The 23,832-nt window shown below is 44.1% G+C and overlaps 1 protein-coding gene across 1 annotated transcript in view; it reads right to left on the bottom strand.

Annotated features, from left to right (window-relative positions):
- The window catches only part of Ttc3 (tetratricopeptide repeat domain 3), an 88,394-nt gene that overhangs the window by 50,377 nt on the left and 14,185 nt on the right, over window positions 1-23,832 (bottom strand). The window contains exons 10-18 of the mRNA XM_051150282.1: window positions 17,747-17,801; window positions 12,271-12,433; window positions 11,123-11,168; window positions 10,026-10,149; window positions 8,934-8,997; window positions 4,751-4,811; window positions 4,444-4,528; window positions 2,613-2,747; window positions 1,900-1,980 (exon numbers count right to left, since the gene is read on the bottom strand). Coding sequence (XP_051006239.1) covers window positions 1,900-1,980; window positions 2,613-2,747; window positions 4,444-4,528; window positions 4,751-4,811; window positions 8,934-8,997; window positions 10,026-10,149; window positions 11,123-11,168; window positions 12,271-12,433; window positions 17,747-17,801 — 814 coding nt within the window. The remainder of the gene's footprint in view (window positions 1-1,899; window positions 1,981-2,612; window positions 2,748-4,443; window positions 4,529-4,750; window positions 4,812-8,933; window positions 8,998-10,025; window positions 10,150-11,122; window positions 11,169-12,270; window positions 12,434-17,746; window positions 17,802-23,832) is intronic.

Raw genomic sequence — 23,832 nt, 5'->3', positions numbered from 1 at the left:
TGGAATCAGACAGGCAGTGACGGACGACAACTCAGCTGCCACATGAAGAACAAGGGTAAAACCTTGGAAGTGAATCATAAATTCATTTTAATTAAGTGATAATTTAAGCTCTTGGGTAACTAGAAAAGTGTAGGACCCAGGCTGGCAGAAAGGCTATATTACACAGGTGTGTTATGTGAGGCCATTTTTGCAGACATGTCCTATCTACAGGCCACATGTAGACAAGGACAGCTATAAATACAGCCACATACAAAATTGTACAGTTATCCAATATTGAGATTTTTTTAAAAACTCAATTTCTCGCTGAGATGTGAAAAAAGTTGAACACATCTGCAAGCATTTCAGCTTTCACCATGGAAACTAAGACTGTAAAACCAAACCACACTCTAAGTAAGCATCCCAAGAAAGCATAGGCATTTAAGCAGTACAGACCCCTGGAGTCACACATCACTGTTGGAGGTTGGTCTGGTATATTTTGATGCTAATTACTGCTTGCTGTCTCTGTGCCCCACCTATACTTTGCCAAGAGCCTAAGCTGTTTGACCAATAAAAGGTCATCACACCTGAGCAAATGGGATAGGCGTGGCTAAGGGTCCAGGGCTTGGGGAGACAGAGAGGATCTTGGGAGGAGAAGCGTGACTGAAGGCAGCTGCACCATGGGTTAGGTGTAGGAGAAGCACATGGCTGGTGTGGAGGGAGGATTTGGCCCAGATGATGATAATTAACACGTATCTGGGATTATGGATGGGAGGTAGCTTGATAGAAAGCAGATGGCATGGGATTGGGGAGGTATGGATGCCTACCCCAATATGGGAAGTGGTTTTGGGGATTAATATGTGCTATTTTTAAATATAACAGGTGTCTGTGTCTTGATTGATTGCTAGTGGGTTAGAAAATATTGCCATAATAATAATTATAGGCCTAATAATAAACATTATCAGGCATGAAATAACTGCAACATATCAGGAGCTCAGCTCCAGGAGCTCACGCCACCCAGGCCTGAGCCCCATCAGCAGCGTCACCTTCATTTTTTATTTCTCTAATAAAATAAAATCACATTATAACACTGACAACCTCCCTAGGCCCATTCCACTATTTGTGTTTGTTTTGTTTGGTCTGGTTTTTTTTTCAAGACAGGGTTTCTCTGTGTGGCCCTCGCTGTCTTGGACTCACTCTGTAGACCAGGCTGGCCTGAAAGAGATCCACCTGCCTCAGCACAAGTGCTGGGATTAAAGGCGTGCACTGCCCCCCCCCCCCAATTCTGTCACTATACACAATGGCTACTTTATGTGACGTAGAGATGGTCTGGGGCACTTTCACTATTACAGACTATATGCTTGGATATCCACACAAACTATAACGCGCTGCTAGTCACACGTGCAATAGAATCACAGTGCTGATTTTCTCCAGCTTGCCCCGCCCCTCGACACTGTATTTTTTAAAGTGATCTATCCTGATATGCTAAATTTTACTTTTAAGTTCATAAAATATAGACTCCTAGCGACTGCCAAGTACAGCCTTTTCCAACTAGCAATACAAAGAGAAATGTCTTCCCTGGAGACCGGGTCTTAGTCCAGGCAGGTCTCAAGCTTAGGACTCGGGTTTGGTTCATGCCTGGGATTACAGGCATGAATCATCGCCCTGCCAAACTTTCCTCTAAAACAGCCCATCTGCCTACGTATGCCAGTATTCAGAGGTAGGAAAGAGGATGTCACGCTTGAAGCCGAATGGTAGACAGCAAGACCCTGTCCAATGTCCCCACCCCAAAAAAACCCTAACTTAAACCCAGCTACTTCTGTCTTTCAAGAATGAGCCAAAACAAGGAAACAATTTTAACCCCCACGCCCGCCCCCTGTAATCAATGTCATATTCCAGTTGTTTGTCTCTTTATAAGCTTACCTCAGGCCGTCCTATTCCAAGGAGAGAAATAGCCAGTCCATAGACTACTAGTACATAGTTAATCATAGCCAGGTTCAATTGCTGTCAATGAAAGCACACCAGTTAGTAGTCTGAACATGATCTGGTCGGCCCGCACCAGGGTAACTGTGTAGCTTCAGCAGGAGCACAATGACATCTCTAACTCAGAACAAATGAGTTAGAAACACGGATACAAAATAAGCTGCCTCTCTCTCACGGCTTCTAACACAGGGACTCAGTGTCTCAGGAGACAGTTCACAGTGAGTGAGAAAGGCTGCATGCTATTGCATGTAACAAGACTGGAGGCAGACTGAAGCGCCTGCTCACACAACCTTGTTTAAGACAGAAAGAAGTCCAAACCCTAAATTTGACAAAAGCCAGGGGCTCAACCTACACGATACCCAAGGAGTGAGCACCCACATGGAGCACACACTAACTGGGAGCACCGCTTGCTTCCCACACGGAGGAGTCGCCTGATCTCACAGGTCCAGGGGCATTACAGAAGTTAAGGCCAGAACCTCTTGTAAACCCATCTGAGGTGAGTTACTGCTGCTAGAGAAGTGACCGTCCAGGCAGGGCTGGGGGAGCAGCTCACAACTATCTATAACTCCTGCTCCAGGATCCGACACCCTCACACAGATGCGCATGCAACACAAATAAAATACATCACTAAAATACAATGCCACCAAGCATGCCTTTATCTTCTGAGGATCCAGGCCATTGAGCAGCTCCGTGAAGGCCTGGGCAGCGCTGCGGCAGCGCTGCTCCAACAAGGCTGTGTACCCATCCTGAATCAAGCTCCTTAGCATCTTCATGATGTTAGCGAAATCCTGGAGGGAAATTCAGTAGGCCATAAATTTATGACGGTAAGTTGATCAATAGTAAGGAAAAGTTTCAAAATATTAATTACATTTCTTTATTTTGTGTGCAGGTGGATACAACTGTCATTACAGGCACATGGAGGTCAAAGGAAACCTATACACCGAGCAATATCTAAGCAAATACACTGAGCAAATACCTAAAATACCCCCTTATAATGAAATTCTCTTGTCAGCAGCATACTTTTAAAAGGTACTATGTCACCACATTCACCCTAATGGGGTTCCTGTTCATGACAAGAAAAGGTGGCTCATTTTAGTAGATCTTGTTGGTTTTCCAGGCCCAGCACAGTATTTTGAAGTTTTAACAGACTACCAAGACCAAGACACCACTTCCACAGGTGAGTTTTGCAGCTGGACACACGAGAACAGGCACTCTAGGCACTGATCACGCTCAGATGTCTAACACCCGTCACCCTGCCCTGAAACAAATCTTAATTTTAAGCAAAAGTTTTAACTCCAGTTCTGCTTAGCATGTACGCATGTATCAGGATATGAATCAGTAGGTTACGATCAAAAGCAAAGACAAAGAAAAAGCTAAAATGAAAGGGACCGGCAAAGCACCCTCACACAAGCACACCTTGTGAGCTGGTGATATAATGTGCACGCTATCACTTACACTTGTGCTTTAATTGCATGGCAATGGGTGTAAGAAGTTACAAAGTTCCATACAGATTGGAGGTTAAGACTACAATAAGCCATGCTGCTGTAAGCCAGCCAGTTGGAGAGAAAAGACAAGGTTTGAGGGTGTGACATTACAGAGACCGAGACGACCTCATCCCATGGGGATGCCCTGGTGACACACATGCAAATCCTCCCAGTGATTTCTATGCAATAAACCCAGTATAAGAGATTTCTCCTCCCAAGGTACACAAGGAAAAAGCGGCCTTTGTGCAAACACCATGCTGATAATGCTGAAGACACAATGTACAGCCATATTTAGAGCATGAACTTAACAGTGTAAAAAATGCTTCTCCTCAAAATAGCCATTATCTGCTTTATAGGAACTGATCTGATTTTAATTGCTTTGTTACTTGAGAAAACAGATCAACAAAGCTAGACAACTGGAAATTATTTCCCTCAATACAGTCCACCTTAGATTCTTTGGACTGAATGTTCCCATTGAGGAGGCTAAACGTCTCACCACAAACTCGATTTTCTCATCGTGACTCTCATGTATGTTTAACGAGTCTTTGTGTCTTCAAAGCCTACTGCCTGCTTCAAGTCCTCCAGGATTTTTAGACTCAGTAAAATCAGTTAACACATAACTCAAACCTGTGACAAGTTCTAAACACCTGTATGCAAAAGTTTGCTTCAGCAATATGCTTTAAGTAGATCTAAAATGACAAAATCTGTAACTGACCCACATATTTAGAAGAAAATCCTCAGCCATATTAATACGCTGTTTTCATCACCAAGTGACTTAAGAGAATGTGCGTACAAAGCGTACTTTGTTTATAGGTGGCATTTATCTGGCTTACGTTAAATCATTCAAAAGAAGAGATGGCTCTAATGATTTTTACAGTAGGCAAAATAAAACTGCAAGCAATTACTTTATTAAATACTTAAGAAACTTTTGAAGTTACAATTATTATTAAATCTTTGAGAGACAATTTGCTTTTATCGCAGAAAAAGCCTTCTCTCTTACCTGGTGCACAGCTCTGGAAGATTTTGAAAACTGTTTCTCCAAAATGTTTTTCAAATCTACTGGTAAATTTGCTTGTGAATTGGAACTGAAGAGGAAAAGAAAGCATGTTGAAAAATACTGTCAAGTAAAGCAGATCTACTTACATAAAGAAAAGAGTGCATTTACGGATGCCACTTTAAGTACGGAGTAAACAGATAAACACCCAATTTCCTGAACCAAAATAGTCAACATGCTGATTCTTCCCCGAATTATAACTAAATCCACAGCAGCCACCATCAAAATCCCTGTAAAACTAAGAAGAACCAACCTGGGCTTCTCTGATTCACTGTTTCGTGATTTTTGTTTTCCTTTATGTTTTGGAGGCTGACCTGTGAACATAAAAGCATTTGTTTCTGAAGCTGGTACATAAAACCTGTAAAACTGTGTTTGTCAACTGGACTGCAAACAAAACAAAACAGAACAACAAACCGCACAAACACTGGAAGAAGAGTTAAAGAAGCCAGTGTCTGCGAGTGCAATCAAACAATTCAGGACAAGGTGGTGACGGTGCAGGGCTGTTAGGACACTTTAAAACTATGGCAGTTATTGTCTGGGTCTGTAGGCAACAGTTCCTGTTTGCAGGCAATTACCAACTAGACTGGAAGAAACACAAATAACTTTTAGTAAGCAACCACTACAAAAAAAAAAATGCTAAGTTGCCATTGTTATATTAATTTCATAGTTAGTAGTTCCTCTCTGGCTCACAGAAAGGAGAAAAATCACATTAGCTAGAATATTCTGGAAATGCTGTTTAGTTTTTGAAAAAGCAAGACGCGAAAAAGCCCAAGACTAGCATTTGTTTCAGAAATACTAAGGAAGTATGTTATCCAGAGAGTTCTGCAGGGTAGAAGAACAGGCAGGGTAGAAGAGCAGAAATGAGCGACAAAAGTAGAGACTAGGGGGCAGGGGCTGGTCTGTAACCTGCTCCCCACCCCCCACACAGATCCCCCCAACCCCCCATGCAGATCCCCAGCTCTGTAAACCAGTCTTTATTCCACTAGCACGACCAAATTATTGCTTCTTTCAAGGAGGCTCAGAAGTGACATACTCAAGGCCGTGTTAGAAGACTTAATATGGTAAAGGGACAGGGTATCCGTGACAGAAGGATGGAAAGATGGCAACAGACATATCAGATGAAGGGAACAGAACTGTGATGTCTTCCAGCATAAAAGCATTCTAGCCAGGCCTGGTGGTGCACACCTTTAATCCCAGCACTCGGGAGGCAGAGGCAGGCAGATCTCTATGAGTTCAAGGCCAACCTGGTCTACAAAGTGAGTCCAGGACAGCCAAGGCTACACAGAGAGATCCTGTTAAAAAAAAAAAAAAAGCATTCTAGAAAAGTGGGGTTGTGTTTTTGTTTTTTTTAAATGATGGGATTTCTTTATTTACATTTCATGTGTGTAGGAGTTTTGCCTGCATGTATGTGCACCACATGTGCCTATTGCCAAAAGTGATAACACGCCTAGAACTGGAGTTACCAATGGTTGTGAACCACCATGTAGGTGCTAGGAACTTGATTTCTGCTGGGAGGGCACTGACAGTACTACGGAAGTGTAACTCTTGGGGCCTCAAGTTCTTTGCCTGAGTATACATGCCGATGGATGGACAAGACTCAAATTATTTACATGTGCTACCTAATAAGAACTTCTTACAGACTTTTAAAGTGTTGTCCTAAAAGGCATTTCACATGCTGTTAGACTACACTAGGGGAGACAACAGCCTGAATTCCCAGTGCTCCAAGTTTAACATGCTAACCATACAGAAACCCCTGGCACTGCGTGACTACATAGAAATGAAGGCCAAGAGGAGACAGAACTGCAGGCAGGAAAGACAAAAATGGATGACAGAAGCCAAACAATTGAGAAGAAAAAAAAAAAGCAGAACAAGAGAAAAGTGCATGATGGGATGGTGTACTGACTGCAAGGCCAATCAGCTCATCTCTAGAGCCCTGCAAGCAATGCCGTGGAGGCTCGCGGTTAATCGCTGCTGCATGACGGAACTTCCAACCACCAAAAGAATCTGTATGTTCTTAGAGTCAGCCGTAAGAAGCAGAGAGTTACACAAACCCACTGTGGGGAGGTTTTCATCAGAACACAGCACAGAGCGAGACCCCGTCTTCAGACGAGCACATGCGGACAACCCACGCAGTTAGACCGAGGCAAGGTGTGGGGAAGTGAGGCACCGCTCTGTCTGAACACCCTGCTCTGTGCAAGTCAAGGGTTGGAGACCAAATGTTAGGACGTAGGACCTTCAAGGCAGAGCTCAGGTCACGCATGACATCAACACCTGTAGCTGCTCTGCCCCTTCCACCACTGAGCACACAAGAACACAGCTGCCTGTGCACCATGAAAAGAGCTTCATCAGACAGTTAGTGTGCTAGAAGCAGGACCCTGGGCTTCTCACCTACAGAACAGACTACCCGGTTTTGTGGTTTCTCAACAAGGCAAAAGCGCCCCTGACAGGGTCAGAAGCGCATATTCTGACATGAAAACAACGAACAGTATTTCTTATATATGAAAGGCAGATCCAAGCTTGCCGTGGTAGCTCAGGCCTATAATCCTACCATGTGACAGGGTCTCAAAAATCAAAAGCAATTACTGTTGTAATAAGGAAAAATGACTTAAAAAAGAACTCTTGCTGTTACACAAGATAGTGATTAAGAACTCTCCATTGTAGAAACAATGGCTGAAGGAAAAGCAATGTATTTGATCTTTACTTTTACAGGATTTATAAAACTTGAAATAAACATTCAATGTCTTCTGCTTGCTTGTGTGTTCCTGTTCATCTGTGTGTGGAGGCTAGCGGTCAACACTGGGTGTCTTCTTCAATCGTGTTCCACCATAGTTTGAGACAGAATCTCTCACTGAACCTGGACACGTCTAGTCAGCTACCTTCCTGCCCCTGCCTCCCCAGTGGTAGTAGTACAGGCTTATGCCACTATACCTGCCTTTTACATAGGTGTTGGTCCGTATGCTTGTGCAACAATCACTTTACCAACTGTATCAGTTAACCTTGGCTGTCAAGCTGACTAGATCTGGGATCAACTAACAGACAAGCCATTAGGTGTACTTGTAAAGGGCTTTCCTGATCAGACTGTGCAAAGCCACGAGACCCACCCTAGGTGTGGGCAGCACCTCCCTGTGACAGTCAGAACAAAGGGACTTTGCTTGCCTTCGTGTTGCCTCCCGCCACGCTGGCAACTTCATCTACCTTGTTGCTGCCTCCGCTGTTGCTAATACTAACACTGTTCACTAACACTAGAAGGCAGCTTCTCCAGCCATCCAAGGTGCATGGGGACCAGTGGCTCTCCAGGAATCCTGCAGCCTTCAGCTGCAGACTGGAACTGCTGAGGCACTCAGCCTGTGCAGTGTGAGGGCAGATGCTGGACTACCCAGACCACATCAGGTACCTCCGTGTAGTAACAAATCCCTTTAGCACATAAGTCTCCCCAGCGGATCTGCTCCTCTAGGGAACCCTGTACGTCAACTGAGCCATCCTCCTAGCCCTCAATGTGGGCTTTACTTCCTGCTTATGAACATATGTGCACACATTCATGCTGCATGCATGTCTGTTTGCCATCTGAGTACCTAGTACCTGACATAGCATGAGAACACCGTCAAGCCCCTGGACTGCAGTTACTAAATGTGCTGGAAACTAAATCCTCTGCAAGGGCAGCACGTGCTCTTCCTCTCCAGCCTCCTCAATGCTTTCTTGAAACAGAAACTGTTGTAGTTCAGTTTCACAAAGTCCCCAGGGTAGCAGAGTGAGGATGCTGTGAAAAGCTTTAAGAAAGTGGGACCCAGGGCTGGAGAGATGGCTCAGAGGTTAAGGCACTGGCTGCTTCTCCAGAGGTCCTGAGTTCAATTCCCAGCAACCACATGGTGGCGCACAATGATCTATAATGTGATCTGACACCCTCTTCTGGTGTGCAGGTGTACATGCAGCCAGAGTACTGTATAAGTAATGATAAATAAATCTTTAAAATAAGAAAGAGAGAGTGAAATAAAGAGAGAGGGTGGGGGAGGAAGTAGGAGGGAGCCAAGGAAAGGCCTCATGTCACATCAGGTGCTCTCCTGGAGGAGCTGTGGGCCTCAGCCTTGTCTTTTCTCTCACTGCTTCCTGTTCAAGGACACGAGCATTTGCTTAATACGCACTTCTGATGTTACCACCACCTGCAGCCCTCACCAGAACTAAGGCAACATAGGCAGCATGCTTTAGGGACCTCCAGAATCTTGAGTAAAGCAGGCCTCTCTTTTACATCGCCGCTGACCTGCATCCTGTGTTTCACTGAGCTGATGAACAGGTGACTCAAAGTACTGTTACTGCTTTTCAGCATTTGACATTACTGAAAGCACCGCCACGTGAAAGAACTGGAGGAAAACCCAGTGAAGCCTGAACAAGCTTTCAGGCACAGAGGTCTGAGAGGCAACAACGAGTAAAAGACTACTCACTTGGAGGTGGCAGAAACTCAGGATGACAGTCACAATCGTCTCCCTTCAGAGCCCCATCTGCCACCTGCCCGTGAAAATAACACCAGTGAGGTTTTAAAAGACAACACAGCCAAAGAATCAGCAGTCACACAGAATTTAACTGGAATATGGTCAAGCACCTAAAATATACAGCCGGTTCTGATGCCTAACCGTATGAGCAAGCGTGATGATGACTGGCAATGAGAAATGGGGATAAATGACAAGGTCTCAGGCAATCCTCTCTCTGATGCTCGGCTGACGCCCCATGTAGCAGTTGCTGAACAACGCCTGTCTGCTTCTCCCTCTAACTGAACGAAACTTTCCGGACATTCTCTGTGTTATCCACAAAATGACTACATATACGGTTTAGGAAAATTCCCTTCTCTGCCTATCACCCAACCAACATCAACCTCCCTTTATTCTTTTCTTCAAAGCTGGAAGCCAAACATAAATATGAATTCAGCTTTTCTATACCACAAGTCTGAAGAAAGCTCAGACATATGCACCTAACACATCTGCTCACAGTCAGGATAGAGACCTTGTGGTATCGGGGGGGGGGGGGGGGGGGATCAGACCAAGACACTTGCAGCACACAGCACTGAGTTAAGGGCTGGGATCACAGCTGCCAAGGACAGCCAAGTGACAGATATACCTTGGGCAGAGGAACCAATTAGGAGCCCAACAACAGCAGTTGGGTGCAGGGTTGGCAGAACATCAAGTAACCACTATACTGCAGGCAAGAGAAGAGGAGAGAAAAGCCTAAGTCACTGTGAAGAAAGCAGCGGAAACTCAACTGCTAGACTTTCCCGTCTCTTGCTCCCAGGAGACTGGCTGAGAGACAGCAATGAAGGACAAGCAGGCAGAGCTAACTGGCAAGACAGCATCTGGGAAGCTGTCTGACTCTGAGGTAAGCCATGTGGCACTAAAACATTATCTTTATGTAGTGATGTGGAGAGCCATCGTCTTGGTATCAACAAAAATTGCATGTGTCACCAAAACATCTGCCACCAAAGTGTCACTGTGAAAGCAAGGCTGTGCGTACTAGAAATAATCACAGATTTTAGCTAAGCTTACCTTCAGATTCTGATTGCCACCACTTGCCATTCTGTACTTAGTTTTCCTGAAACCTCTTTCTGTTTCCACAAAGTTAAGGGATGTTCTAAAGGCAGGTGCTGATGAATGTCTAGGTGTGTACGCCCTGGAGGTGACAAACAACAACGGGGTCGTGTCATTCCCTCACTGACGTCATCTGCAGTGCTTGTTCAGACAAGGCCAAGTGTCACGTTCTGGAAAGAGCTCCACTACTGAGACGGGATTTACACACCACCAGTACTTTTAATCTGAAATTAAGCTAAAACTAAGAGTGGTTCACGACAAGTGTTTCTGGTTCTGATAGTAAAGTAACTAAATCTATGTGCTTTAACAGCTTTGACATCTGATGCACCTTAACAAGCCTTTTAAAAAGTTTGAGCTGTTTTAATTTTGATTCCATTTCTTATTATTTTTAAATTTTCAAACAGTCTATTTTGATCATATTCTTTCCCCTCCCCAATCCTGGCTACTGCTTCTTTACCTGTAAGCACACGCAAGTCTATCTGAAGCCTTTGAAAGACATCAAGAAGCTGGAAGTCATGTGCCAGGATGGAGGAAAAGGCACAGGCTCCATCCCAGCAACTCGCTGGCCACACTGGTCCTCACTCAAGCTTTAAAATCTTATTTTACTCTTTCCCATAGATGTAGGCTAGTAATATATATGACATATACTATACATATATATTTATTTCCATGAGGTTAAGTAAAATAACAAAACAACGAACCAACGTCTAAGTCACATGCTTTTAAGATACTAATTCAAATGTGCAGTCACACATGCACAACACTGACACTTGTGAACACATTCCACTCATGCACGTGCGCACTCTCGTTCTCTCTCTGTCTCTGTCTCTCTCTCTGCAAATCAAGCCTCTCTTCCATGCTAACTGGAAGCTGCACTATGTGGCTGAGTACCCAGCTCAGAGGTAGAGCACCTGCCCAGCATACACACGGCCCTAGTTTGATTCCCAGCACCATTTAAAGTTGCTATTAGCTCTTAAATTGAAAAGCACAGTGATTCTTAATTTCACAGGACAAAGCCTTTCCAAGCAGCAGCCACTGACCTGGTGTTAACTCACCTGCTTTCATAAAAAGCTTTAATTGGATTCTTATTTGATGTCCGACCTACAAAAGCCAACCACACACACAGGGATCAATGGACTGGCACCACAGATGTTAAAAGATTTAAAATTTTTCTGCTGATAGTTGAAAACATTAAAGTTTAAAAGCTGAAAACTAAATCCTAGCACTTTTACAATTTAGATGCTTTTAGTATCAAGGTGTCAACAAACTGCTCCATGATCCTGTCAGATGCCCCATTACATGTGATGGCTGATAGGTTGTCAGCAACACATGAACATGAACCAGCAGCACCTGTCTCAAGGAGCTCACAATCTCAGAATCACACTCTGCTGGATACACAGAACTGCCCCGCTCTGCAGACACCAGACACCCAGAGGAAAAAAATAATAGGAGAAAGGTCTACATGCTGGAAGTGGAGCATAAGGAATTCTAAGTGTCAGAGAAAGAAAGCAAGGGCGGGATGCGTGTTAAGTGAGAACCTGCAATTCAGTCAGTTTCTGCACAGCCAGTTTCTGAGATAGATGACAGGTAGGTAGGTAGTAGGTAGGTAGGTAGATGATTGACTGATAGCTAGATGATCAACAGATATATGATTGATAGATAGATGGTGGATAGGCAGATGATAGACAGACAGATAATAGATTAACAGAAAGATGCATGGATGACAGATAGATAGGAAGATAGATGGCTGATAGGTGGTAGATGACTGACAGACATGATGGATACATAGATGACAGATAGGAAGATAGATAATATAGATGTTAGATAGATGGGCAGGTGATAGGTGATGATGCTCAACATGCCGCATAATTAGTTGTAACACTGGTGCTAAAACATCAAGCAACACTAAAGGGCCTTTTCTTAGGAAATTAATAGAAGAAAAACAAATTTCTTTTAAAAACTTATCAGAAAGTACAGGAAGGAGTATTTTTCTACAGAACAAATAAAACCTTGATTAGTGTTTCAAACATACAAATGACTTTCAATCACCCAGAAGCAGAAAATCTGAGTGACTTCCCCAAGACAGCATAGCACATGTACAAACCACCTGAGGATAGTGCGGCCCTCCATTAACCCAGGAAATCCACTTTCAGAAGTCTTAAAGGGAATGTGACTGTAACCAAAAGAATCTTAGGTGAAATACCTTGTAGATCTTCTATTTGTTTTTGTAACTTTACATGCTGCTGAATTAGATCCTTGATTCCCTCAGGGTCATTTTTACAGAGTTTTTGAGCTTTTATGTTTGCTTGCAGGGCCCAGTCATGTTCCCCCAGCATAGAAAGAGCATCACAATAACGATAATGACCCTGTTCCAAAAAGATAAATTTAATTTTTCTCAAAAAATATGCTAGGTTAAAGAAGATAAGAAAAAATATTTTGGTTGAAATGGATTAGTTTAGGCCTATCAATAAAAAAATATTACTATCCCAGAAAATAAAGTGGCTTATGAACTAAGTAAAAAGTTATAAATAAGCATGTAATTTTAAATAATTAACTAGAAACCATTGTGTTTTTTTTTAAACCATTGTTTTTTAAGAGACTTTTGAACCCTAGAAAAGACTCTAACTCCTGTTATAGTTCGAATAACATATTTTACTACATGAGGCTTAACAGTCATTAGTTATAGGTAAACAACTTAATTTTTTCCAAAACATTTGAAATGCAGACAGTCTCTGAGCCATGACATGCCCTCCACTTTGGAAGTCAAATGGTTCCAACAGCTGGAAGGCACCACCAGCATGCCCGCCATTTTGCCAAGGTTTCCAAGTGAGGACTGTGGCTGAGCTACCTCTTAGCTCTCTCCTCCCTTTGATCTGCTCTGAGTTATCTCTAAATACAGTTTCTGAAAGCCACTGGTATTGCTGACTTGTAATTCCAATGTTAAGGATTTTAGTTGTTACAAAACCCAAAGTCGTTTCTGGCTCCAAACATTAACTTTGTACTGTGGAGATCAAGGGCTCAATAAGGCCCTCTTCACGTTACCCACACACCTGCTCCTGGCGCAGCCCAAACCTTCCTCTAACTCACCAGCAAACTAAGCTGGAACCTGCAACAGCACAGGAGCCAGGCAAAGAACCCGACTTCATGACACCTCTGTCCACGTCTCTTTTTTTTACCACTTATTTACAGAGAGCATTTGTTTTAGCAAGAGGCCAAAAGATAACAAAGTCAAAAACAAAACAGTGTTCCTTTAGAGAACGTCAGTGGCATGTGCGAGCGGGGTCTGTGCTGTGTCCCGGGGACCTGTCTGTGAGCTCTGTCTAGCCTCAGGTCAAAGACGCTGAATCAAGTTGTGCCTGGTTAGACAGTGCTTGTCACGAAGGGCGGGTGCTCTGGACACCTGAGATTCCTCAGGGAAGCTACAAGGTCAGAATCCTACTTCTAGACACTGAGCAACTTTGGAGTTTAACAGAGTAAGCCATAGCTAGGACAAGAAATGATAAGACCACACCCTATACTTTCAGTAAATATTTTTTATCATGCCCCTACTGACCCACTACTCAAATATTCTACCCAGTCCTGTTTCCCAAACTCCTATAAAACTCAGTTCAACGCCTAATGACTGGCAAGGGTTTTCTCATATCTCTTTGAATTATGCTTAGATTAAAAGTGTCTCTTTATTAAAATCAATTACTAAAGTTCGGTTCTCCTTTGACCCTGGTTACTGATCACCACACTGCTTGCCTATCTCCGGTTCCTTCAGTAGAGGCCATCCCTCAGGGCAGAACCCTGACAATACAGTTGAGAGAAGGCGTGGCTGCGAGGCAGGGGACTGGCCAGGCTTCATTCAGGTCACTGTGATTGTCTACAGCAGGCAGGCACCTAGCCTCATCAGGACTTAGGGCTCCCTCAGGCTAACCACACAGAAAACCGAGGGCTTCTCTTCCCCTGGACGACAGCTGTTGGTTTTAAGGATCTTACTGCATAGGAAGAGCACATGCTCTTGATTTTTATGGTTTCAGCTAAGACAGAGTAACAGAGACAAGAAGGTAAGAAGTCAGGGCTTACAAAAGGACACCTGAGTGTTGGCCATAGAAGGGAGAGGAGCACCAAGCCTAAGCCTGCTCCAGCTGGCCTCAGCACAGCAGGAAGAGTACAGGAGACACACTGCAGGAACAGCAGGAGCCCATAGACAATCCCAGGCCTTCCTCAGGAGCATTAACTACTCAGAAGGTTTTGACTCAGTGGGGAAAAAATTAAAACTTCTACTACTTCTAAAATACTTGTAAGAGATCTTTAGGAAATCATCACCATGATCTGGATTTTAGTGCTAAGAATTCTCTCTCACACACTTGTTTTACAAAATACTTATTAAATACTTGCCAAATGCAAGTTGCAGTGATCAACAAAGTTCTATTTCAAGCAAGAATGGCAACCATCAAAGAACAGACACTGAGCACCCTCAACACAAGCACCAGCCAGGGCAGAATCCAGCTCCAGACAATCTGTCTTATCTAGAACACTCACTGTGTGTGGGAGCTGTGTCTCTGTGTAGGTCTGTTATGTCAGTGTGACTGTCTCTGCTGTGTGTCTCTGTGTGTGTGTGTGTGTGTGTGTGTGTGTGCATGTCTCTATGTCTGTCTGTTATGTCGGTGTGTCTGTCTGTCTCTGCTGTATGTCTGTGTGTGTGTGTGTGTGTGTGCATGTCTCTGTGTAGGTCTGTTATGTCAGTGTGACTGTCTGTGCTGTCTGTGTGTGTGTGTCTCTATGTCTGTCTGTCTGTCTCTGCTGTATGTCTGTGTGTATGTCCTGTGCGGCTTGTGTCTCTGTGCATGTCTCTTATGTCAGTGTGCCTGTTTGTCTGTGTTGTATACCTGTGTGTGTGTCCTGTGTGTCTGTGTCTCTCTGTGTATGTCTGTCATGTCGGTGTGTCTGTCTGTCTCTGCTGTATGTCTATGTATCCTGTGTCTGTGTGCACACATATCCACAGTGCCATAGTGCACATGTGGAAGCCAGAGGACAACTTTCAGGAGTCAGTTCTCTTCTCTCACAATATGAACATAAGTCATCAGGCTGCATGGCAAGTGCCTTTGCCTGCCCGTCAACCCCATTTAAAACAAATAAATAATTACATGATTTCATTTAATACTGTTTTTAAAATCCATATATTGATAGGCTAGTCAACTCATTTCCAACACAATCTAGTACTTGTTAACTTATTCAGCAGCAACAGTAGAGTGCCTGCCTGGGCCGCAACAGTCGCGGCGACTACGTGGCGGCACCTGAGGTTCCCTGTTCTATTGGTTTCATTTCTAATCTGTCTACTGCTCACGACAACTTTAATTCTAGTGTCAAGATAGTTTGGTTTCTAGAATAAATCACAGAAACTTTGCCTTAGAATGTTACTTGACTAGGCCCATGGTATATTAAAAAAATGTTCTATACTAAAAAGGGGAGAAAGGAAGAGGAGAAAAGAACAGGAAATGCCTACAAGGGTCAGGGTTGGTGTTTTCATGTGATGAGGAAACAGGTAACTAAGGGACCTTAAGTGAAGAATGACCAGTAAATGACCAGCTAGCCAATGATGAGGAAAAGCATTCAAGGTAGAAGGGGAAAAAAAAAGTGAAATGGGTCCTGCACGTTTGAAGAAAGTGAACAGGCCAAAGGGACAGCAGAGTCAATCAGAGAAAGAACGGCCAGAGTGAGGGGGGAAAGCAAGGGTATTCAAGAGTGAACACATCAGGTAAACCAAAGTACTAACTTTGATCAAGGAAAAACACCACATCCACCGATCGACTGCTTTATCACTAGACAATTCGGCAAAAAGAATGCGCTAAGACAGGCCAGGCAGAGACCAGTACCGTCAGCTACTCAGGAGAAAGTGGGAAGAGGACAAGGACAAGGCAGTGACGCCACAATCTCAAACAGGAAGGCAGAAGGTGGAGTGGGGAGAGCTCAGTGGCAGGCACATGGCCTCTAGGATCAGTGCCCATCACACCCACCCAACTAATTAATCAACTAATGCAGACACCAAAAATGAAAGTGAAAACGCTGCAGTAACTGGCTTTGTACATTTTACCAGGTGTAAATATGCAAAAAAAATTTCATGGGTGCATGCATATGAAATCAAGTAGCTATTGGGGCACATACACAAAGGACAAAGTCATGTTCTAAGGCATACAGATACTGAGCCCAGTACTTATGGGGTGAGTACACCATATGTCTTTCCAAGTAAGTTTTTAGCAATTCACACTCCGACCAGTTTACTGAATTCCTGCGAGTACTCAAAGGGTACCCCAGTCTCTTCAGCACTGTCACATCCCCTCTCGTCTGTGAGGCCCTGTACTCTACTCTGCTCCACTCGGTTTTTGGTTTTTTGTCCTCCTACAACTGTATTAGAAATAGTCAAGTTCCACACTTTCGAGAAGATTTATTTATTTATTATAACTATATATACAGTGCTCTGCCTGCATGTACACCTTCAGGCCAGAAGAGGCTATCAGATCACATACTATAGATGGCTGTGAGCCACCGTGTGGGTGCTGGAAGAGCAGTCAGTGCTCTTAACCTCTGAGCCTCTATCTAGCACCTCAAAAAGATTTTTTTTTACATTTAAATTCTTGTGTGTGTGTGTGTGTGTGTGTGTGTGTGTGCGCGCGCGCTTGGGACGCCAGAAGAAAGTACTGACTCCTCTGGAGCTGGAAGTACAAGCAGTTGTGAACAACCTGACTTGGGTGCAGGGACCCAACTCCAGTCCTTTGCAGGTAGCAGGCACTCCTAACCAGTCCTTGGTTTCTCATTTCTATTGGCCATTCACGGTTAGTTTTCTGTAAAAACTTACTCTTTTTTTTTTTTTGGTTTTTCGAGACAGGGTTTCTCTGTGTAGCCTTGGTCATCATGGACTCGCTGGCCTCGCACTTACAGCGATCCGCCTGCCTCTGCCTCCCGAGTGCTGGGATTAAAGGCGTGAGCCACCACGCCCGGCTTAAAACTTACTCGTTTTATTGGTCCACTTTCTTATCAGGTTTCTTACGTGCTTTAAGAGTACGCTGCACAGTCAGTATATGAATCCCATCAGTTACATATGGGATCTATATGACAAATGAGCTCATCCCAGCCTCTTAGCATGTCTCAACAAACACAAGTTCTAAGCTTGATACAGTGAGTTATAACCAAGTGGAGCAGCTTCTGCTGCTGATTTCCTCCCCCGTGTTACTCAAGAAACCTAGGGGCTGGGGGTGAGAGGGAAAGCCTGCATGCTGATGGACGTGCCTAAATAAAACGGGGTGAGAGGGGAAGCCTGCACGCTGATGGACGTGCCTAAATAAAGTAGAACTAAAACGTGGGAACTTTGCAATCCCTTTCTAATCTTGAGGCAAGAAAGATTCTCTCACTAATTCCCCCTCCCTCCCGCCCACTTCCCTTCCCTTTGACTCTTCCTTCTTCCCCTCCACCCATTATTGCTTCTTCCATTAACCCTTCTAACTCACTAGGAGGTGCTTTTCCACTCACCACCTCCCACAGCCAAGTCCTTGAACCGACAGTAAACTCCTGAGCCATTTCCTGGTGAGGCTTTGTAATGTCGCCCAGTATTTTTATGTACGTTATCCCACAGACCCATTTCCACACAGCAGTAAGGCTCAGGGGCTTGCTCGCTGTAGGGCACAGAGGAGGCCTACCTTTGGCCAGGTGTTCTTCAAAACAATGGCTCTCTTCCCGTCACTGAGCGCATTTCTAAGGAGAAAAACAGGAAATAAAACATTAGAGCATTTCATTCTGTTACTGCAGAAGTGTTATGTATCATGTGTCTACCTGTCACGAATTTTACATGAATATAGTGCAGTAAAAAAAATTAATCCATACAATAAATATCCAAATAGCAAAGTTAGAAAACACAGAAAAGCAAAACAAAAGGGAGTAGTCACCCAGAGCCCCACAACTACCTAGGTAGGACTCAGGCGCAGTATTTCTAGGGTTCCTCATGTATCCTCTCAGCACCTGTTAGACTCCTCATTCACACGATCTTCTGCACTGTTCTAGTCTTTTAACACAACTTCTGGCTGTCAACAATGCAACTGCTAAACCCTTCACACAACACATCAGTTAAGCGACATTGAGCGGAGCCGACTCTAGTGCAGTGGCTCTCAGCCTTCCTAGCGCTGCGACCCTTTAATACAGCTCCTCCTGCTGTGCTGACCCCAACCATACAATTATTTTAACTGCTACGTCACAGTTTTGCTACTGTTATGCATTGTTATGTAAGTATCTCAGGCAACTCTTGTGAAATGTCCACTGAACTCCAAAGGGGTTGAGAACTGCTGCTTTAGAACAAGAACCCAGTTACATCTGACTAGATGCTGCTTCTCCCAGCAGCTGCAGAACAAGGAGAGTGGATCTGCTCTGGCTGCTCTGTGGCGGCGCATACTAAACACAAAGTGTTAAACCATCAGATGCTGGAGGAGCCACGCCTTAGTCTGTCTCTGGGCATCTATCTTCAGTGACATTCCCCAACAGCATGTCTCACGAGTCCTCACCACACCCAAGAGGAGCCTAGCACCACTCACAAACGTCCAAACGCTAAAGCGCTAGTTCAGACATCCCACTCTCCCGTAAGCTCACATACTCTTTCTCACTGGCCTACGCACTGTATTTTCTCACTGTCCAACTCACTTAGTCTGTTTTTCACTTTCATGCTTTAAATGTCTGCTGTGAATTTACTGGCTCATCATATAGTCACATAAATCAATACATTGGAACGAATTGAAAAAAAAAAAAGAGGTAACTTATGCCAGACATTCATACCTACTATAGGTATACAGCAAAATATCAGAAAAGAAATAACCAAAATAACAAAATCTCCTAAAGATAGACAATTAGATTAACAGAAAAAGACGGAGGAATGGGCAGGTGACTCTACACAAACTGATCTGTGACAGAAGTGACAGCACAGGGCATGAGGCAAACAGACTGTTAGTAAGAGCCGCTCAAACACGTAGACATTCACAGAAATGTCAAACACCGCCTCATGCTCAACAGCAAAGCCAAGCTGGGAGGCTGGGAGTCCAGGTAGCAACGCTAATGTAAGGAAAGAAGCCACACTTCTAGGAGAAACACACAACACTCTGGTAGCCATAGAGCAAAGAGTATAAACACAAACAACAAGGACCTGCCATGAGGAAAATACCTGACAAACTGTATCATATTAAAGTGTGTGTGTGTGTATCTGTGTGCGTGTGCATTGTAGAAGGGAGGTCAAGTGTAGAGGTCAGAGAACAACTTAGAGGACGGAGTTCTTGCCTTCTACCACGTGCAATCTGGAGATTAAATCCAGATCTTCAGCTGGGTGGTCTAGACCCACTGAACCATTTCATTATTCCTAGAAGTAACAGTGGGGCTGGAGAGACGGCTCAGAGGTTAAGAGCACTGTCTGCTCTTCCAGAGGTCCTGAGCTCAATTCCCAGCAACCACATGGTAGTGGCTCACAACCATCTAGAATGTGATCTAGTGCCCACTTCTGGTGGGCAGGCGTACATTCAGGCAGAGCACTGTATACATAATAAATAAATAAATAAATCTTTTTTTTTTTTTTTTAAGGTAGCAGCTTTTGGTAACAAGAAAAAAAAAAAACCGGAAGTACTGAAAGGGCAAGCTACTCAGTGACTCACAACAAGACTATGAACGTGCCATAGAGACAGACATCCAGTATTTCATAAGAGCACATGCAAACAGTCACAAACATGAGAAACACTTACAAATGCAGACTAATCCTAGGTGTGCAGCCTCCACAGCCATCATGTCTGTGAAGTGAGGCAAGCAAATGAAGTGCTAGCGAGGACATGGGCTGGAGCTCTCCTATCCCGAGCAGACGGGAACGATGCCATCACAGGGCAGCTATGAACTACAGCAGAACACAGGCAAGCCCTGTCCTTGAACGCACACTCCACAGAACCTGATACCACTAACAGCCAAATACTAGAAGCTTACCATCGATGACACAATGGCTAACCTACGGTGTATTCATGCAGTCAGTTAATACTTTACAACCTGGGCCACCCCAGAACACTGCTGAGGGCCAAACACAGAAGAGCCACAGTCCACAATCCCATTTACACTGCATAAAGACAAAACTACCCAGTGGAAGTCTGGGCAAAGACTGGTCTGGAAGAGAGATGGGCAGTGACTGAAAGAACACGGAGTTGCTTGGGCTCTGCTGTGATTTGGGTGCTGTTTTCAAGTTGTATGACTTGTGAAGAAGATTCTGTCTACACCCTTGTGATAATATGTTTCCTAGGATATGTACTACTTTTTAAAAGATCACAAGAAATAGCTGGGTTTTTCTTCTGCTGGAGAATGTGATACTTGGCCTACAGCAGTCACTAGTCACCCTACCACCATAGGGGTAGGACGGCTGCTTTCTCACCAAAGCCATTCAGGCTGAAAACCTAGGCCCCAGATGACAGTGCTGAGGCCAGCACATACACCCTACAGCCACCATCTTCAGGGGCCTGGGCATTGCATTTCATCACCATTTAAGCCAGTTCAATTTGTCACAGGTGTCAAGTCCCTTCCTCCAAGCACCTCTGGAAACTGTCTACACCTGTTGTCTCTAGTTCCTCACAGTTAACAGCTCACACCAACCTTCTGCTCCAAGCCTTCTACCAACAGCTCCCCTAATTACTGAAAGAAGTTCATATTACTAAGTCCAAACTCATTCACATGTGTTGGCAGCCACACACTGCTGTCTTTTCTTACTTCTTTCCATAAAACCATCTCTTCCTGCCTTTCTAGACAAGGTTTCCCCCTTCTCTGTGAGATATCGAGGTTCAACGTGGCTCCTCTTTTCTCTTAGCCTGCGCTCTGGTAGAAGACTGCAAGGTTGTTTCAGTCTTGTGTACACGCTGATATCAACTCCTGCGGGCGCGTCTAAGAGTCCGCTCTGCAAGCTCTACCCTCTACCAGTTAGACCAGCGCCTGGGAGTCAAAGAATTCCAGTGTTCAGGCAAGAGTGAAACCTATCTTCTTAAGCAGTATCAACTACATCTCCAATTCTCTCTTCCTGGACATCCGTCCCAAACATGCCATCTACTCTTTTTAGTTTCACCTCCATACAATATTCCAATCTGGATGTTTCCCAGACATTTCCACTCCGTGTATGTGTGTGTTCATTCGGTGTATTTTCATGCTTGTGTGCATGCATGTATCTATAGCTCAAGATACATAAACAGACAGAGTGTCAGTGTCTACCTCCTATAAATCTACTCTTTTTCCAATGAGTCTCCACTGCTAATAAGTGGGCCCAAAATCCAAGAATCCGCTAAGAACACAAGCCAATGTGTCCTTCCTCATATCCCAGCACTAAAGCACGGGCCATTTCTGTCAACTTCGCCTCTAAATATCCTAAACCTTCCCACGTGTCTGTGTGTACTCTAGCTACCTTCCTCCAGCCTGGAGTCCTCCAGCAGTCTTGATGCAGCCCCTCTACAGCGGTTTTCTGTAACCAGAGCAAGCTGTTGAAAGGTACTACCAGCCTTCAGGAGCAGCCTCAGTTCATCGGAAATTAGCATCTTACTACCCTCTCAGTGGCCAAGAGCCTAATGTAACTTGCGAAGTCTAGATAGACCCTAACCACATATGGCCATTTCTGTACGTCAGGTCAAGTGGCACACCATCAGTTCCATGAAGACACCACCACACCACTTCCAACTCCAGCCTCCACACGGCTGGCCACTGGCTACAACACAGGACTATGTCTATCTGTGCCCATTCCTGCAGTCAGCTGTAACTAGAATGCTGGTGGTATCTGTTGAGTCGGCATGAATGGTGTTAATATTGTGATACCACAACAGTGTACCAATTGTTCTAACAGCATCTGCTATAAATAACCCATTTGGTAGTGTGTGAATGTAAGTGAAACTAGATTTCCACACGGTCGGATCTGACGACTGGAGCATGAACAATGTAGGTGACAACCCAGGACTCTCAGTCAGGAGAGTGGGGTTGACATTGTGCAGTACAAATCTGTGACAGTGGGAAGACTTGAAACATCAACTGCTATTAACCATTGATGACCACGTTTTAGCTCAAGTGTTCCAACTTACTATAGTTACCACAAAAGCATGTTTATTTCCCCCAGACGCACCTCAATCTAACACTTCAGATATAATATTGGGTTTTTGTTTTGTTTTGTTTTGTATTTCTGATTCTGGGACCTTAAAACACAGGCAGAACATCAGATTACCTTTTCTTATAGGCTTAAAGTTCATGGGCCATGGCTGCCTGGTTCTGCCTGTGACTGTGCGTGAATCGGAAACAAACCATTTAGCAATCAAATTAAGACCTCAGGCCCAGCGTCTGCATCAGTGAGGCAGGCGGCATTTGGTCACCAGTAGCCTATGCCCCACACTTGTGTCTTAACTGCCTCTGGACAGGGCATGGAGAGAGACATTATTTACTGACACTCTCGAACTACAACATGGATGTGCACGTGGAGTGTTCAAGAACTCTGCTGGCTGTCAAGGATCTTCCCCCACTAGTGTTATCAGCCATTAATTTCAAGGTCCAACTAGACTAACAAAGAAACAGTTAACTCTTTCCCAAGCAGCTTAATGTTACTGTTACTACAAACGGAATTCACTGAGCTACCTTCAAATACACAGTGGACTGACAACCATCAACAGAGCAGAATGTTCCTTCATCTAACAGAGCAAACGAAGCTTATCATGAATTTATCCTACAGATACTAGTACCTACTGAATATAAAAGTCGTTAAAAACCTGTATTTAATTAAGCGAAAATAGTCTATATCCTAACGAGCTGTAATTATAAGTAGTCCATAGATTAACTCAGGTGGCCTATTCAAACTATGTTAATACAACCGATGGGCCATCAGCGAATCCCGCCAACAGAATGTTGCCCACAAACAAGAACAAGATCTTGATACAAACAGATATGCAAGTTCTAACACTTACACATAAAAAAGCAAAGCTTACCACAGTATGTGCGACACAGTATGTGTTTCCACTCGTGGTTTTTAAAAGGTGTGTCTCATCAATCAACTCAAATTGCCTTTTTTTTTTTTTTTTTTTTTTTTTTTTTTTTTTTTTTTTTTGAGACAGGATTTCTCTGTGTAGCCCTGGCTGTCCTGGACTCACTTTGTAGACCAGGCTGGCCTTGAACTCACAGCAGTCCACCTGCCTCTGCCTCCCTGGGACTACAGACTCATGCCACTGTGTCCTGCTGAAATTGCCTATATTCTGATTTATAAAAATAAAAATCCACTTGGTTCAACATGAACAGGATCTGAAGAGAATAGGAAATAAATACCCACACAAGAACTGTCAGTAGATACTTTTCAGCTCAAAATTTTATCATGTATACTTAAGTCTTCTACTTTAAAAAAGGGGGTGTGGGGTTGGAGAGGTAACAGAGTGGTTAAGAGAATCTGCTGCTCTTGCAGAGGACCTGGGTTCAGTCCCCAGAATTTGCGAGGCAGCTCACAACTGTCTTGTACTCAGTCCCTAGAGACCAGATGCTGCTTCTGGCCTCCACGGGCTCTGCGTGCATGTGGTGCACATACACAAATGTAACAAAACACGCCTACGTGGAAAATAAAACCAAGTCTCTTGAAATGGGAGTGCACTTCCCAAGACTGGCAATTATGTTCTCGTCCAGAGCAAATTTAAGGCTTCTAAGTAAAAACAGACTATGTGATTAAGAGAACTGAGAGGAATAACTCAAACAGCACATATAAGAACTAAACCCTGTG

Source organism: Acomys russatus, chromosome 8, assembly GCF_903995435.1.
Source record: "Acomys russatus chromosome 8, mAcoRus1.1, whole genome shotgun sequence".
NCBI lineage: Eukaryota > Metazoa > Chordata > Mammalia > Rodentia > Muridae > Acomys > Acomys russatus.
Note: the sequence above shows the minus strand (reverse complement) of the source record. Positions and strands in the feature narration are given on the sequence as shown.